This window comes from Manis javanica, chromosome 17, assembly GCF_040802235.1.
Source record: "Manis javanica isolate MJ-LG chromosome 17, MJ_LKY, whole genome shotgun sequence".
In the NCBI taxonomy this organism is placed as follows: Eukaryota; Metazoa; Chordata; class Mammalia; order Pholidota; family Manidae; genus Manis; species Manis javanica.
This window is the reverse complement of record NC_133172.1, coordinates 53,847,939-53,864,167: the sequence shown is the minus strand read 5'-3', so window position 1 is coordinate 53,864,167 and position 16,229 is coordinate 53,847,939. Positions and strand designations below refer to the sequence as shown.

At 36.6% G+C, this 16,229-nt stretch overlaps 1 protein-coding gene across 4 annotated transcripts in view; it reads left to right on the top strand.

Moving 5' to 3' along the window:
* The window catches only part of CFDP1 (craniofacial development protein 1), a 119,827-nt gene that overhangs the window by 3,940 nt on the left and 99,658 nt on the right, over positions 1-16,229 (top strand). For all 4 annotated transcript variants that reach the window (XM_073225825.1, XM_036993962.2, XM_036993961.2 and 1 more), the window contains exons 2-4: positions 1,133-1,250; positions 2,664-2,880; positions 3,191-3,318. In XM_073225825.1, the coding sequence (XP_073081926.1) occupies positions 1,133-1,250; positions 2,664-2,880; positions 3,191-3,318 (463 nt within the window). The remainder of the gene's footprint in view (positions 1-1,132; positions 1,251-2,663; positions 2,881-3,190; positions 3,319-16,229) is intronic.

The window sequence follows — 16,229 nt, the reverse complement described above, 5'->3', positions numbered from 1 at the left end:
AAGAAAACTCAATAGAATTATTTTTACTAGGCTCCCCCCTTCACCAAGTCCCCCCCCGACATACCCCTTCACAGTCACTGTCCATCTGCGTAATAAGATGCTGTAAAATCACTACTTGTCTTCTCTGTGTTGCGCAGCCCTCCCCGTTTCCCTCACGCACTATACATGCTAATGGTAATGCCCTCTTTCTTTTTCCCCGCCCTTATCCCTCCCTTCCCACCCATCGTCCCCAGTCCCTTTCCCTTTGGTGATTATTAGTCCATTCTTGGGTTCTGTGATTCTGCTGCTGTTTTGTTCCTTCAGTTTTCCTTTGTTCTTATACTCCACATATGAGTGAAATCATTTGGTATTTGTCCTCCGCTTGGCTTATTTCACTGAGCATAATACCCTCTAGCTCCATCCATGTTGTTGTGAATGGTACAGATGTGTTCACTTTGTGATTTCACTGAGCTGAGCAGTAGATTTGTGTGCTTTTTGGTATGTGTGTTACACTTCAAATAAATGCTTATGTGAAGTGAAAAAGAAGCTAGTTGAATCTCCATGTGGCCAGAATTTATTAATAGTGATCAGAGTGCCATCAGAGTGGGCATCTAGGTAACACTCTTTCACTGGGGACCCCTGAATATCAGTATCTGAAAATGGGAACTACATGTGTTTGTTCTTCCTGCTGTATCTAACTGGAAGTCTTTAGGCCTCTTTCTTGTCCTCTTTTATTGTCAAGACAGGGTATCTTTTGATTACTTTTGAAAGATGCAAGACATGGTGGGAGTATCAGTTTCTTCTTTGAACAGTATAGTAGTAGAATTGGAATTTCTGTTCATTCATTCTTTCAGCAAATGTCTATAAATACAAACAGGATCCATTTCCTCATGGTGTGTAGAGCATATTAGAAATTGCAAACATTGAAAGTAAGTGGGGTGAGTTATGGGGGGAAATATGGACTGCCAGAGAAGCCTAGAAAGGGGAGCTTAGCCTAGTCTTCAGAGTCAGGGAAGACTTCCCTAAGGAAATGGTATTTTAGTTAGATGAAGAATAGAGGAAAGTACTAGGCTTTATTCTTAATGAAAATGTCTCACCTTGTTGTGAAAGCCTTTATTCCTGTCTGTCTGACCCCCCTGTTATGTGATTGCAGGTGGAGAGTATAGTGAAGATGATATAAATGAATTAGTGAAGGAAGATGAAGTGGATGGTGAAGAGCAGACACAGAAAACCAAAGGGAAAAAAAGAAAAGCTCAGAGCACTCCAGCCAGGTGATGCCGCCCTCGAGGCCCTTAGACGTCAGGGGCTCTTGTCACAACTGTCAGATTGCTGGGGCCGAACTGAAGAGAGGTGTCTTTCTGCCAGGGTTTCTTACCTTTTCTCTTCAAGGGAAACATTTGGTGACATTTTAGGATTAAATTCTCAGTCTCTGGCAAGCTTTCAAGTTTTTTTGAGCTTTAATATGTATACATGGTTAAGATTAAAAGCTCAGTTATTGCAAAAATGTGTACCCTGTCCATAGCCCTCCCTGCTTCAAAGAGCTGTGTTAACAGAAATATTCTGTGTATATACAAACAGGTTGCATATATATTTCCTACTCTCTTAAAAAAAAAGGCAACAAATAGAATCATACTCTGCATGTGGTTTCTCACTTTCATTATTTCACATCTTGGAGATGATACTATGGCAGTACATTCAGCTCTACCTAATTTTTTTCAGTGACTGCAAGTATTATATGGCTAAACCTTGCATTATTTAAGCATTCCCTTATTTAGAGACATTCAGATTGTACCTTGTCTTTACTGTAGTAAATGAGACTGCAACGAATATTCTTTGTATACATCTTTGTATATAAGTACATCTGTAAATCAGATGTGTAGAATTAGAATTGTTTGACTCAGAGTTTATGTGCAGTAAAAAAATTTTAAAGATACTAAAAAATTACCTCCCACAGGCCCAGTACTGAATTACAGTCCCACCAAAAATTATGAAAATTCTGACAGATTATTTAACTCAGATAATGGAATCTTCCATAAAAATTTTTACCTCTTCCTAGGCATTGAAGCAAAAAGCAGATTATAGTTTATAAAAGGGAAAGAAAGAATTTTAGATACAGATGATTCACTTGCCAGAATAGTCTAAGAAGCAGTGTGCTCTTGGGCCCAGTTCTTTTGTCCTTGAGTTTTTCTGTATTCCAGCTTTTATATCGTTAGAAAGTGGGAAGAAATGTGTATATTTCCCCCCCAAAGAACTCCAGGAGGAAACAGTGCAAACAATTTGAGAATCTCCACAATAGAACATGTTCTCCAAATGGAGTAACTTTAAAAAGTCAAAAATATCTGATATATATGTTCTTGGAACACTTTCTGGACAGTAGAGTCTGTGAGTGATTTTGAGTGTTTTCTTGGTGAAAATAGCTGGCCCTGACTTAGAAGTAGAACGTGACATTTTAATTCTAAGAGTTTGGGGAAAATAGTAACTGTAAGAATGCAATTCTTTATACTTCCACAAAATCTCAGCTTATCTCCTCTCCTTCTCCCAATGTGGATGTTAATCAGTAGTTCCCAGATTTAAAACTTTTCTCAGGTTTGCAACATTCTGTTTGGAGTCTAGGAAGGGATAACTGAAATCCTTCTTCATTGTCTGTTTGGTCTGCCCTTTTCCTTGTGACTGTTGGTGTTTAGGAGGAGAAAACAAGGTGGCCTGTCTTTAGAAGAGGAGGAAGAGGACGCCAGTGAGGAATCTAGAGGAAGTAGCGGTGAGGAGGAAGATGCAGCTGCACAGCAGGAAAAAGATGTCGGGTCAGAGGATGCAAGGAAGAAGAAGGAGGATGAACTATGGGCCAGCTTCCTCAGCGACGTAGGACCAAAGTCCAGAGTGCCCCCCAGTACACAAGTCAAAGTAAGCCGATAGATGAATGAGGTGAATGCCTCCTCACAAATACCCTAAGTTCCCAGATTTCTTAAATTTACAAAGTGAGATTTGAAGCTTACAGCAGAAATCAGATTAAATGCCTTTTGATAATAACTGTACTAAGTGAAAAGCAAAGCTTTCCTTATGGTAGGAAAAGTAAACCTTTCTAATCAAATAAATTTCCAGGAGGTCTTTGTTTAGAGACATGTTGAAGAATAGCCATAAACAGCATGTTTGGATGGTTCTTTTAGGTTTCATCCTTATGTGAAACTGATTGCATTTCTTATTTTTTGCATAGAGAGGAGAGGAGACCGAAGAGATGAGTTCAAGTAAATTGCTGGTAAAAACAGAAGAGCCAGAGAAACCTAAAGAAACCGAAAAAGTCAAAATCACCAAGGTGTTTGATTTTGCTGGGGAGGAAGTCAGGTAAGATGACTTCCACAAACTTCAAAACTAGTTCCTTTAAAAATAAGTATCTTTGTAAATGGTGTTAGACATCTGTCCACATTCCAACCCATCACAGTATTTTGGAAGAGTTACATTTAAACTCAAGGAAAACCCTGGCTCCATGAATTATCAGGAAACATGAGAAAGGCCCTTTGACATGTGCTAATGTAGCCTCTGGGTATTATGAAGTGGTTGGCTGAACAGAAGCAAGAAGTAAGAGGTAAGTATTTAGTTCCACTTACAAATCACCATGCTTTGTGAATTTGGCCAAGTCCTTTCTCCCTTTATTACTTTACTTAACTGAAGGGTGAGCTCCAGTGAAGCCTCTGAAATCAGCTAGGAATTAAAAATACTAGGAGAGAAATTTGGTTCCAATATTATTTCCTCACCTTAATGCTATTTTTTAAATTGATTCCTGAGGTTTGTTACTAATTTTTCAAAAAATTATAGGGGCTTAAGAATGTCCTGGCTGCTCTAGGTAAGAACCACATGTCTAGAATTTTCTCTTCCCCATTTATTTAAATTTTATTATGTGAAAACAGATCTATAATTGAGAGATAAATGTGAATAGATAAAATGCCAATCAAAGCTTTTCCTCCCCAAGTTTTTTTCTGAAAATCTCACACATAGCAGAAGTGTTGCAGGAGTAGTATCACAGTGGACACCCGTATACCTGTCACACAGATCACTGCTTGTTGATGATTGGCCCCTCTCGCCACCATCTATAACTGTATTTCTCTCCTGTTTTGGCTGAACCATTTGAGAATTACCTGTAGACCTCATGACCTTTCCTTTTTCCTAAGAACAAGAGCAGTCTCCATACCGTGTAACTCTCACATCCCATAAATATCACATTAATGCAGATTATTATCTAAAGTTCTGTGCTGAAGGACCCTGATTTAAAATATTCAACCAGTTGCAGACCAGTATTTTTGTAAACACAACAAGACGAAATTACTACTAGGAAAATAAATGTAAAAGATTACAAAATGTAAGTCTAAATTCTTAACAGTTGGAATCAACAGACATAAAATTACATTTCAATAAATATGGTCAAATGAACATAAGATAGGAAAAGAATTATAACTATACATGCTTTTTAATTGAAGCATGAGCATAAGTGATTGATACAGGAAATCACTGTTGTATTTATACCTCTTATATTCTGTAATTATAACAAAAAAGTAAAATATCAGTTCTCAGTACTTAACATCTAGACACACACTTTGAATAAAGACTGTGTATATCAATTAAAATTTTCAAAGTGACAAAATAGCTTATTCTTGTTAATTTATCTAAGTTGGATTATGACATCACTACTCCTGGTGGATAATATATGTGTAAACTATTTCTGTGCCAGTTTTCTTTTTTAATAACACTCATAAACCCATCCCAGATATTTTTGTGAGGATGGAAGCATAGTATAGATTTTAAAGCCATTTATTAAGCTCAGGATTTTTTTGACTTTTATCCAAAACAAAGTCAGTGACACAGTATTTTCAAAGTTCATTTTCAAATGCATTTTGAAGTGCTTCTTCAGTAACTAGTCCCAATAATTCTTGTCAAGTTTCAATTAAAATTAAGTTATATTTCAGTGGAAAAAAGGAATTCTGGATGCATGTATGTCCTGTGTGTGGGTTTTCTTTTGATAGAAAATACAATTCAAAAACATTCCATGAAACGTGAATCTGTAGAAACTCTGTTCTTCCAGGATTCTGACTTTTCATTTTTACCTTTATAATTTATTTGCTACTGAAAACATGTTGAGTCACTTCCTGTGTGGAAGCACTAAAATTATTATAAATGCTAAAGGTATCAGATAAATAAGCAAGTTTTACTGTCTAATTGAGATTGTTTAAACTGGGGAACCAACCGGTTATTTTTTTTCTTTTAGAAACACTCAGTTTATCCTGTAGTTCATCATTCTCAACAGCACTTTTCCCTTACATAACCTTTGTACTTCAGAATGCAATGTAACATGCACATCTGTGGTCAGCTTTCATTTACCACGTGTAAAGAGTGATTTAAAAAATTGATGCATTAGCCTTACATAAATCGCAATTTTTACTACTGTGCTAAGAACAATGGCTTTTTCTTTGGCAGCGAGGTTTTTCTTGATGAAGGAAGCAGTGTGGTAATTTATGTTCTAGCACAGGCTCCTTAGCCTAAACTGTTTTCGTGTCTTAGAGCTGTGCCGTGGGAACACATTCTTCCAAACACTTAAACCTCCAATCACCTTTGACCTTGTGTGTGATCCTAGTTTTATTATACAGATCAGTGTCAGTTATGTTTATCAGCAAGAAACTGATAAAAGAATCCTTTATATCACCTTCATGTTTAAATCACATGTATACCCTGATAATTTTCATCTTAGCAATGCTCAGCAACGTTCTGGCAATCTTCACATTTCACTGAAAACACACTGCTGCCTTTATTATAGTTTTCACTATCATCAGCCAGATGAGATCCTGAATACTTCAAGCTGTGGTGTCATTGGAAGGTATGCTTGAACCACCTTCTTTGTCACAGATTCACCAAGATTTCCAAGCAAACATCTTTGACGCAATCTTCTACTAACATCTTGGCAATGATACATTTTTAAAAATTGCCAGCTAAAAGTGCTCTTTTCTCAGAAGACCACAGTGCACTAATGTTAATATTTGGGTTTTTGCGTCTGTTTCTGTTGGCTTCTTATTTCAGTACTCTTTCTTTAAAAGAATTCTTTTGATTCTGGACTTATTTCTTTATGTTCTGTATGTAAGTGCTGCTGAAGTTTTGATGAATTGTTGCTCTATCAGCCAAAACATCTCTGCAAAGAATTCACTATGGTTTTAGCACTGCATAATCAAAATCCAGGTTCAGTATATGGGGGCGCATAGAGTAAAAGTGGTTTGACCTTGGTTGGCTTTCACTTTTTTGGAATCACGGCTGCTGCTATGTGGCTTTACTTCTACTGCATCCAGGAGAGAAATGCGCAGTAAAGCTTGTTTTGCCATCAGTAAATTAGGATTAAAAAGATACCAGTTTTACTTGATTTACTAGTTTTAAACTATAAATTTTAAGTCACAGTTGGTTAACAATTACTGTAAAAATAAACGCTTACTTTTTATCACATTTTTGGGTTTTAGTTGATAAAATAACCCTAAACTATCACATCCATTGTAATGTGGTCTTACTGTATGTGAGTAATATTACACTTGGCCGCTTTGCAAGGTTGATGCTACCTGAATTGATTTACACTCTGTTTTACACAGTGAGCCCACCAATCGTGTTTTGAATATTGTGACATGATCAAATTATTAAACAAGTTTCTAAATACTTAGAATCTCTGTACCCATCTCATCTTGGACCACAAACAGATAAGTTTTGCAACCCATGTTTTAAGTAGCTCTGTATACCATTTTACTCACTTTTTTCCTTTATTCCTGTAATAAATACTCAGTTTTTTCCTTTATTCCTGTATAAATGTTCTTTATAACTGTAGTCCAACATCTAATCCAAGATTACATTTTGCATTTAGTCCTTTTAGCATCCCTTTTTTTTTGAGATGGCATCTCTCATATTTATTGATCATATGGTTGTTAACAACAATAAAATTCTGTATAGGGGACTCAATAGCATCCGTTTTCTAAGCTCCTTTTTTAAGCCTTTTTTTAATTTCACAACATTGATATATATTTTTAAGGGTCCATTTGTTTTGCAGAATGTGTCTCCCTCAGTTTGCAGTGTTGCATTGTTTTTCCTCATAATTAGCTTCAAATTAATCAATTCAGACAAAAATATCACACTGATAATGTTTTGTCTTAGTGACCACATTGCTAACACCCAATATTGGTGATGATAAGTTAACCACTTAGTTGTATCTGTCAGAATTCTAGACGTCCTTTTCCCTGATAATCAGTCATTTGGGGGATCCATTAAGTAATTCTTATTTTTTATTTTGGTATCATTAATCTACAATTACAGAAAGAACATTGTGTTTACTAGGTTCCCCCGTTCACCAAGTTCCCCCCACATACCCCTTCACAGTTACTGTCCATCTGCTTAGTAAGATGCTGTAAAATCACTACTTGTCTCCTCTGTGTTGCACAGCCCTCCCTATGCCCCCCACACACTATACATGCTAATCGTAATGCCCTCTTTCTTTTTCCCTGCCCTTATCCCTCCCTTCCCTCCCATCGTCCCCAGTCCCTTTCCCTTTGGTAACTATTAGTCCATTCTTGGGTTCTGTGATTCTGCTGCTGTTTTGTTCCTTCAGTTTTCCTTTGTTCTTATACTCCACATATGAGTGAAATCATTTGGTACCTGTCCTTCTCCACCTGGCTTATTTCAGTGAGCATAATACCCTCTAGCTACATCCATGTTGTTGCAAATGGTAGAATCTGTTTTTTTCTTGTGGCTGCATAATATTCCATTGTGTATATGTACCACATCTTCTTTATCCATTCATGTACTGATGGACACTTAGGTTGCTTCCATATCTTTGCTATTGTAAACAGTGCAGCAATAAACATAGGGGTGCATCTGTCTTTTTCAAACTGGAGTGCTGCATTCTTAGGGTAAATTCCTAGAAGTGGAATTTCTGGGTCAAATGGTATTTCTATTTTGAGCATTCTGAGGAACCTCCATACTGTTTTCCACAATGGTTGAACTAGTTTACATTCCCACCAGCAGTGCAGGAGGGTTCCCCTTTCTCCACAACCTCGCCAACCAACGTTTGTTGTTGTTTGTCTTTCCGATGATGGCGATCCTTACTGGTGTGAGGTGGTACCTCATTGTGGTTTTAATTTTCATTTCTCTGATGATTAGCGATGTGGAGCATCTTTTCATGTGCCTGTTGGCCATCTGAATTTCTTCTTTAGAGAACTGTCTATTCAGCTCCTCTGCCCATTTTTTAATTGGATTATTTGCTTTTTGTTTGTTGAGGCGTATGAGCTCTCTCTATATTTTGGATGTCAATCCTTTATTGGATCTGTCATTTACGAATATGTTCTCCCATACTGTAGGGTACCTTTTTTTTCTATTGATGGTGTCCTTTCCTGTACAGAAGCTTTTCAGCTTGATATAGTCCCACTTGTTCATTTTTGCCTTTGTTTCCCTTGCCTGGGGAGATATGTTCAAGAAGAAGTCACTCATGTTTATGTCCATGAGATTTTTGCCTATGTTTTTTTCTAAGAGTTTTATGGTTTCATGACCTACATTCAGGTCTTTGATCCATTTGGAGTTTACTTTTGTGTATAGGGTTAGACAGTGATCCAGTTTCATTCTCTTACATGTAGCTGTCCAGTTTTGCCAGCACCATCTGTTGAAGAGGCTGTCATTTCCCCATTGTATGTCCATGGCTCCTTTATCGTATATTAATTGGCCATATATGTTTGGGTTAATGTCTGGAGTCTCTATTCTGTTCCACTGGTTTGTGGCTCTGTTCTTGTGCCAGTACCAAATTGTCTTGATTACTGTGGCTTTGTAGTAGAGCTTGAAGTTGGGGAGGGAGATCCCCCCCACTTTATTCTTCCTTCTCAGGATTGCGTTGGCTATTCGGGGTCTTTGATGGTTCCATATGAATTTTTGAACTATTTGTTCCAGGTCGTTGAAGAATGCTGTTGGTAATTTGGTAGGGATTGCTTCGAATCTGTATATTGCTTTGGGCAGGATGGCCATTTTGATGATATTAATTCTTCCTAGCCAGGAGCATGGGATGAGTTTCCATTTGTTAGTGACCTCTTTAATTTCTCTTAAGTGTGTCTTGTAGTTTTCAGGGTATAGGTCTTTCACTTCCTTGGTTAGGTTTATTCCTAGGTATTTTATTCGTTTTGATTCTATTGTGAATGGTATTGTTTTCCTGATTTCTCTTTCTATTAGTTCATTGTTAGTGTATAGGAAAGCTACAGATTTCTGTGTGTTAATTTTGTATCCGGCAACTTTGCTTAATTCTGACATTAGTTCTAGTAGTTTTGCAGTGGAGTCTTTAGGGTTTTTTATATACAATATGTCATCTGCAAATAGTGACAGTTTGACTTCTTCTTTATCAATCTGGATTCCTTGTATTTTCTTTGTTTTGTCTGATTGCCGTGGGTAGGACCTCCAGTACCAGGTTGAATAACAGTGGGGAGAGTGGGCATCCCTCTCTTGTTCCCGATCTCGGAGGAAAAGGTTTCAGCCTCTCGCTGTTCAGTATGATGTTAGTGGTAGTAAACCTTTCATGGTTTGTAAGTCCTACATAAATAATACAGAAAGTGTTTAACATATCATTAGGAATATACAGTTTTTTAGAAATCTTTCTTGGCTTGCGTTATTTTCCCATGTGTCATATAGGATATCTAAGAAAGATTTCTTACAACTTTTATCATTGCCCTGACTAGAGAATAAGAAAATCTGGTGAATAACTGTTCCTATTAGAAATTATTAAATTTCCTGATCAAATAATATTTTGTGGACTTATTAATGCTCACAAACATAGTTGTCTGGCACAAATTTCCTATTTCATTTTGTAAAGCAAATGGATAAAATTTTAAATACTGAATGGTTATTGAGGGAATATGCTATTTCTATCACCTGTCAGAAGAGGGCAGCACCATGTCTATCAAAAACCTAAGAAATGTAAGAAGCAGCTACTCATGTATTTTATATTCAAAAGTAACATTTGCTTATTGAAGAAACATAACATTAGAGAAATACATGACATGACAAGCAGAAGTTCTCTGTAACTCCTTCCTCTTAAAGAAGACAAAACCTTGTTAATAGTTGGCATGTTGGCAGAATTTTTTTTAAACTTAGTTTATGTATACTTAAAATTTAGGTGTTAATGTAAACTTATACTTTAGGTATAAGAAACCTTCATATAGGATCTGAGAGACCTGAATTTTAATTGACAACCAGATGCAAACTTAATGTGTGGATTTGAGCATAATCTCTCGATGTCCATATTCTGTTTCTTTTTGTCTCTGTATCAAGTTAAAGGCATTACTACATTTCTAAGAAATGTGACAAAGAGCTAGTGATGACTGGGAAGAATTTGTGAGTATAAGCATAAGGTAGTGTTAGCACAAAGTTAGTCTTTTAGTTTTCTCTATGTTTTAATTGTTTAATTGTGGATATTTAGTTTTTTGTGTTTTTTTCTCCACTTGAAATATGTGTAGCTTATTAACCTTAGGGAATGAGGAAAACAGTATTTTTTTATCCTTCTCTGTCACATAACCAGCTGAGCTTATTAGCTCAGACTTTCCTAAATGGTTCACCTTTTGGAAAAGGCCAGTCATGGAAAGTTTCTGCCTATATAAAGATTTTTCAGGAAGTTCTGAGTAAGTGAAATGAACTTAAGATGGAATTTCTACTGATAACACTTGAATGAACTATTCCTAAGCGTGGGCCTTTTTCTGTCAGGGTTCCCTTTTGTATATTAGAAGTGACCTATAATTTAACTGTTCTACTTGAAAGTATTTTGATAGTTGAAATTTCTCCTTATGGCTCATTAAAAGTGGAGTTTTTCTAGGCATTCTGTCAAGAGTAATCTACTATTACATTATGTCAATTGCCAAAGTCCCTGAGAGAAATATACCAGTTTATAGAATTCTTTTCCTAGTGACTGTGGATAAACTTTGACATAAATTAACAGAGATCCTCCCACAGTTAATAACTTTTTCCATCTATACTTCATGGCTCTTACTGCATATCATGTGTTGTCATTATTTATTTATATGATTGGCTGTCCTCCTGAATTGTGAGTCCTTTAAGGGCAGAGACCATGTTGTATCTTTTTATATGTCCACATCTAACACAGTGCCTGTTAAACTTTTCAGAAAATGCCCACCGAATTGTCTTAGATGGGTGCTACGAAAGCTTTGTCAAGCCTGTGGTTAAAAAAAAAAAAAGTAAAAAACAGAGCAAACATGCTTTGCATGACTTTTATTTTCCCTATAACTGGATTCATCTTCTCTTTTGACCAGCATTCTATTCACAGTGATGTACCTTGACATGGATCTTTTAAAATTTGTTATGTCAGATGTTCTGTGGCTCTTTTTGTGGAAACTCATACTTGTAGGAAATTTTCTTTTTAATTGATAACCTCTCATTTTCTCTTTTTTTTGAAATTCCTATTAAATTGATATAATGGTAAGGCTGTGCTAGGCTATGCTGGAATAACAAATAAAACGAGAAGCTCCATGCATAACACAGTACATATTTATTTCTTACTGGTGCAAAGGCCATTACAGGCTGGGCAGCACTCCATCTTGGAACTTAGCCGCCCAGAACATAGCTTTCAAGGTTGCTAGGTAAGGGAAGAGTGAATAAAGAGATTTTTATTTAATTCCCCTGTTTTCAGATGAGACATCGGCCCTGCCCTTTGAGTCTGTAACTTCTTTGGTCTTCATTTCTCCAAAGAGTAATGGGTTCTGCCGGGTTAGGTTGGGGGACAGAAGTCTGTGATAACAAGGTTAGAGAAGGAGGATCTGGGAGCTGGTTGCTCCTGATACACACTTGCAACTGTTTTTCACCCTACGGTCTCTCCTCTGCCTTCAAAGGTTACTTACTGGTGTCTTAATTTACCTTCTAGCCCTTCTAGAATACCATAGTACAGACTGGTGTTCTTGTTGCTGGCTATTCCACATGGCTCCAGGCTTAGGCAATCAGAGGAAACTGAAACATAAGCCAGTTACTCCTTGTCTATTGGTTTTCTTTTAATTTTTTAAAATTATTTATTTATTTATATTTTTTATTAAGGTATTATTTATATACACTCTTATGAAGGTTTCACATGAAAAAACAATATGGTTATTACACTCACCCATGTTATCATGTCCCCCCATACCTCATTGCAGTCACTGCCCAACAGTATAGTAAGATGCCACAGAGCCAATCATAATACCCCTCAATCCCCTTCTCCCTCCCTCACCACCCACCCTCCCCCACCACTCCCCCTTGGCTACTGCTAGTCCCTTCTTGGAGTCTGTGAGTCTGTTGCTGTTTTGTTCCTTGAGTTTTGCTTCATTGTTATACTCCACAAATGACAGAAATCATTTGGTACTTGTCTTTCTCTGCCTGGCTTATTTCACTGAGCATAATGTCCTCCAGCTCCATCCGTGTTGTTGCAAATGGTAGGATTTGTTTCTTTCTTATGGCTGAATAGTATTCCATTGTATATATGTACCACATCTTCTTTGTTTCATTCATCTACTAATGGACACTTAGGTTGCTTCCATATCTTGGCTATTGTAAATAGTGCTGCAGTAAACATAGATGTGCATATGTGTTTTTGAATCTGAGAAATTATATTCTTTGGGTAAATTCCTAGGAGTGGAATTCCTGGGTCAAATGGTATTTCTATTTTTAGTTTTTTGAGGAACCTCCATATTGCTTTCCACAGTGGTTGAATGAGCTTGCATTCCCACCAGCAGTGTAGGAGGGTTCCCCTTTCTCCACATCCTCGCCAGCATTTGTTGTTCTTAGTCTTTTCTATGCTGGCCATCCTTACTGGTGTGAGGTGATATCTCATTGTGGTTTTAATTTGCATTCCCCTGATGATTAGTCATGTGGAGCATCTTCTTATGTGTCTGTTGGCCATCTGAATTTCTTCTTTGGAGAAGTATCTGTTCATATCCTCTACCCATTTTTTAATCAGGTTATTTGCTTTTTGGGTGTTGAGGCGTGTAAATTCTTTATATATTTTGGATGTTAACCCCTTGCTGGATATGTCATTTTCAAATATGTTCTCCCATAATGTAGGATGCCTTTTTGTTCTGTTGATGGTGTCCTTTGCTGTACAAAAGCTTTTTAGTTTGATGTAGTCCCATGTGTTCATTTATGCTTTTGTTTCCCTTGCCTGAGGAGATGCATTCAGAAAATAGTTGCTCATATTTATATTCAGGAGATTTTTGCCTATCTTATCTTCTAAGAGTTTTATGGTTTCATGACTTAAATTCAGGTCTTCGATCCATTTCAAGTTTACTTTTGTGTGGGGGGTTAAACAATAATCCAGTTTCATTCTCTTGCATGTAGCTGTCCAGTTTTGCCAACACCAGTTGTTGAAGAGGCTGACATTTCCCCATTGTACATCCATGGCTCCTTTATCGTATATTAATTCTATATGAATTTTAGAACTATTTTTTCTAGTTTGTTGAAGAATGCTGTTGGTATTTTGATAGGGATTGTACTGAGTCTGTAGATTACCTTAGGCAGGATGGTCATTTTGACAATATTAATTCTTCCTATTCATGAGCACAGGATGTGTTTCCATTTATTGGTATCTTCTTTTATTTCTCTCATGAGTGTCTTGTCGTTTTCAGGGTATAGGTCTTTCACTTCCTTGGTTAGGTTTATTCTTAGGTATTTTATTCTTTCTGATGCAATTGTGAATGGAATTGTTTTCCTGATTTCTCTTTCTGCTAGTTCATCATTAATTAGTGTATAGGAATGCAACAGATTTCTGTGTATTAATTTTGTATCCTGCAACTTTACTGAATTGAGATATTAGATCTAGTAGTTAGGGTTTTTTATGTACAATATCATGTCGTCTGCAAACAGTGACATTATCTTCTTCCTTACCAATCTGGATGCCTTTTATTTCTTTGTGTTGTCTGATTGCCGTGGCTAGGACCTCCAGAACTATGTTGAAGAAAAGTGGGGAGAGTGAGCATCCTTGTCTTGTTCCTGATCTTAAAGGAAAAGGTTTCAGCTTCTTGCTGTTAAGTATGATGTTGGCTGTGGGTTTGTCATATATGGCCTTTATTATGTTCAGGTACTTGCCATCTGTATCCATTTTGTTGAGAGTTCTTATCATGAATGAATGTTGAATTTTGCTGAATTGATTTTTCAGCATCTATGGAGATAATCATGTGGTTTTTGTCCTTTTTGTTAATGTGGTAGATGGTGTTGATGGATTTTCGAGTATTGTACCATCCTTGTATCCCTGGAATGAATCCCACTTGATCGTGATGGATGATCTTTTTGATGTATTTTTGAATTCGGTTTGCTAATATTTTGTGGAGTATTTTTCATCTATGTTCATTAGGGATATTGGTCTTTAGATTTCTTTTTTTGTGGTGTCTTTGTCTAGTTTTGGTATTAGAGTGATGCTGGCCTCGTAGAATGAGTTTGGGAGTGTTCCCTCCTCTTCTCCTTTTTGGAAAACTAAGTAGAATGGGTATTAGGTCTTCACTAAGTGTTTGATAAAATTCAGCGGTGAAGCCATCTGGTACAGGTATTTTGCACTTAGGTAGTGTTTTGATTATCAGTTCAATTTTGTCACTAGCATTTGGTCTGTTCAGATTTTCTGTTTCTTCCTTGGTCAGTCTTGGAAGGTTGTATTTTTCTAGAAAGTTGTCCAGTTCTTCTAGGTTATCCAGTTTGTTAGCATATAATTTTTCATAATATTTTCTAATAATTCCTTGTATTTCTGTGGTGTCTATAGTGATTTTTCCTTTCTCATTTTTGATTCTGTTTATGTGTATAGACTCCCTTTTTTTCTTGATAAGTCGGGCAAGGGGTTTATCTGTTTTATGTATTTTCTCGAAGAACCAGCTCCTGTTTTCATTGATTCTTTCTATTGCTTTATTTTTCTCAATTTTATTTATTTCTTCTCTTATCTTCATTATGTCCCTCCTTCTACTGACTTCGGGCCTTATTTGTTCTTCTTTTTCTAGTTTTGTTAATTGTGAGTGTAGACTGTTCATATTGGATTGTTCTTCTTTCCTGAGGTAGGCCTCTATTGCAATATACTTCCCTCTTAGCATGGCCTTCACTGCATCCCGCAGATTTTGCAATGTTGAATTATTATTGTCATTTGTCTCCATATATGAGTTGATCTCTGTTTTTATTTGATCATTGATCCATTGGTTATTTAGGAGCATGTTGTAAAGCCTTTATGTGTTTGTGGGTTTTGTTTTCTTTGCGAAATTTATTTCTAGTTTCATACCTTTGTGGTCTGAGAAACTGGTTGGTACAATTTCAATCTTACTGAATTTACCAAGGCCCTTTTTGTGGCCTATTATATGATCTATTCTTGAAAATGTCCTATGTGCACTTGAGAGGAATGTGTATCCTGCTGCTTTTGGCTGTAGAGTTTTGTAGATGTCTGTTAGGTCCATCTGTTCTAATATGTTGTTCAATGCCTCTGTCTCCTTACTTATTTTCTGTCTGGTTGATCTGTCCTTCAGAGTGAGTGGAATGTCTCCTAGAATGAATGCATTGCATTCTGTTTCCCCTTTTAATTCTGTTAGTATTTGTTTCACATATGTAGGTCTGTGTTGGATGCATAGATATTTATAATGGTTATATCCTCTTGTTGGATTGACCCCCTTATCATTATGTAATGTCCTTCTTTGTCTCTTGTGACTTTCTTTGTTTTAATGTCTATTTTGTCTGATACAAGTACTGCAACACCTGCTTTTTTCTCCCCATTATTTGTATGAAATATCTTTTTCCATCCCTTCACTTTTAGTCTATGTATGTCTTTGGGTTTGAAGTCTCTTGTAGGCAGCATATAGTTGGGTCTTGTTTTTTTTCCATTCAGTGACTCTTTGTATTTTGATTGGTGCATTCAGACCATTTACCTTTAGGGTGATTATCGATAGGTATGTACTTATTGCCATTGCAGGGTTTAGCTTTGTGGTTACCAAAGATTCAAGTTTAACTTCCCTGCTATCTAAGAGTCTAACTTAACTCACTTAGTATGCTATTACAAACACAATCTAAAGGTTCTTTTTTTTTTCCCCTCCTTTTCTTATTCCTCCATTCTTTATATATTAGGTATCATATTCTGTACTCTTTGTCTATCCCTTTTTATTACCTCTGGTGACAGCTATTTAACCTTAGGAATACTTCCATCTATAGCAGTCCCTCCAAAATACACTGTAGAGATGTTTGTGGGATGTAAATTCTCTCAGCTTTTGCTT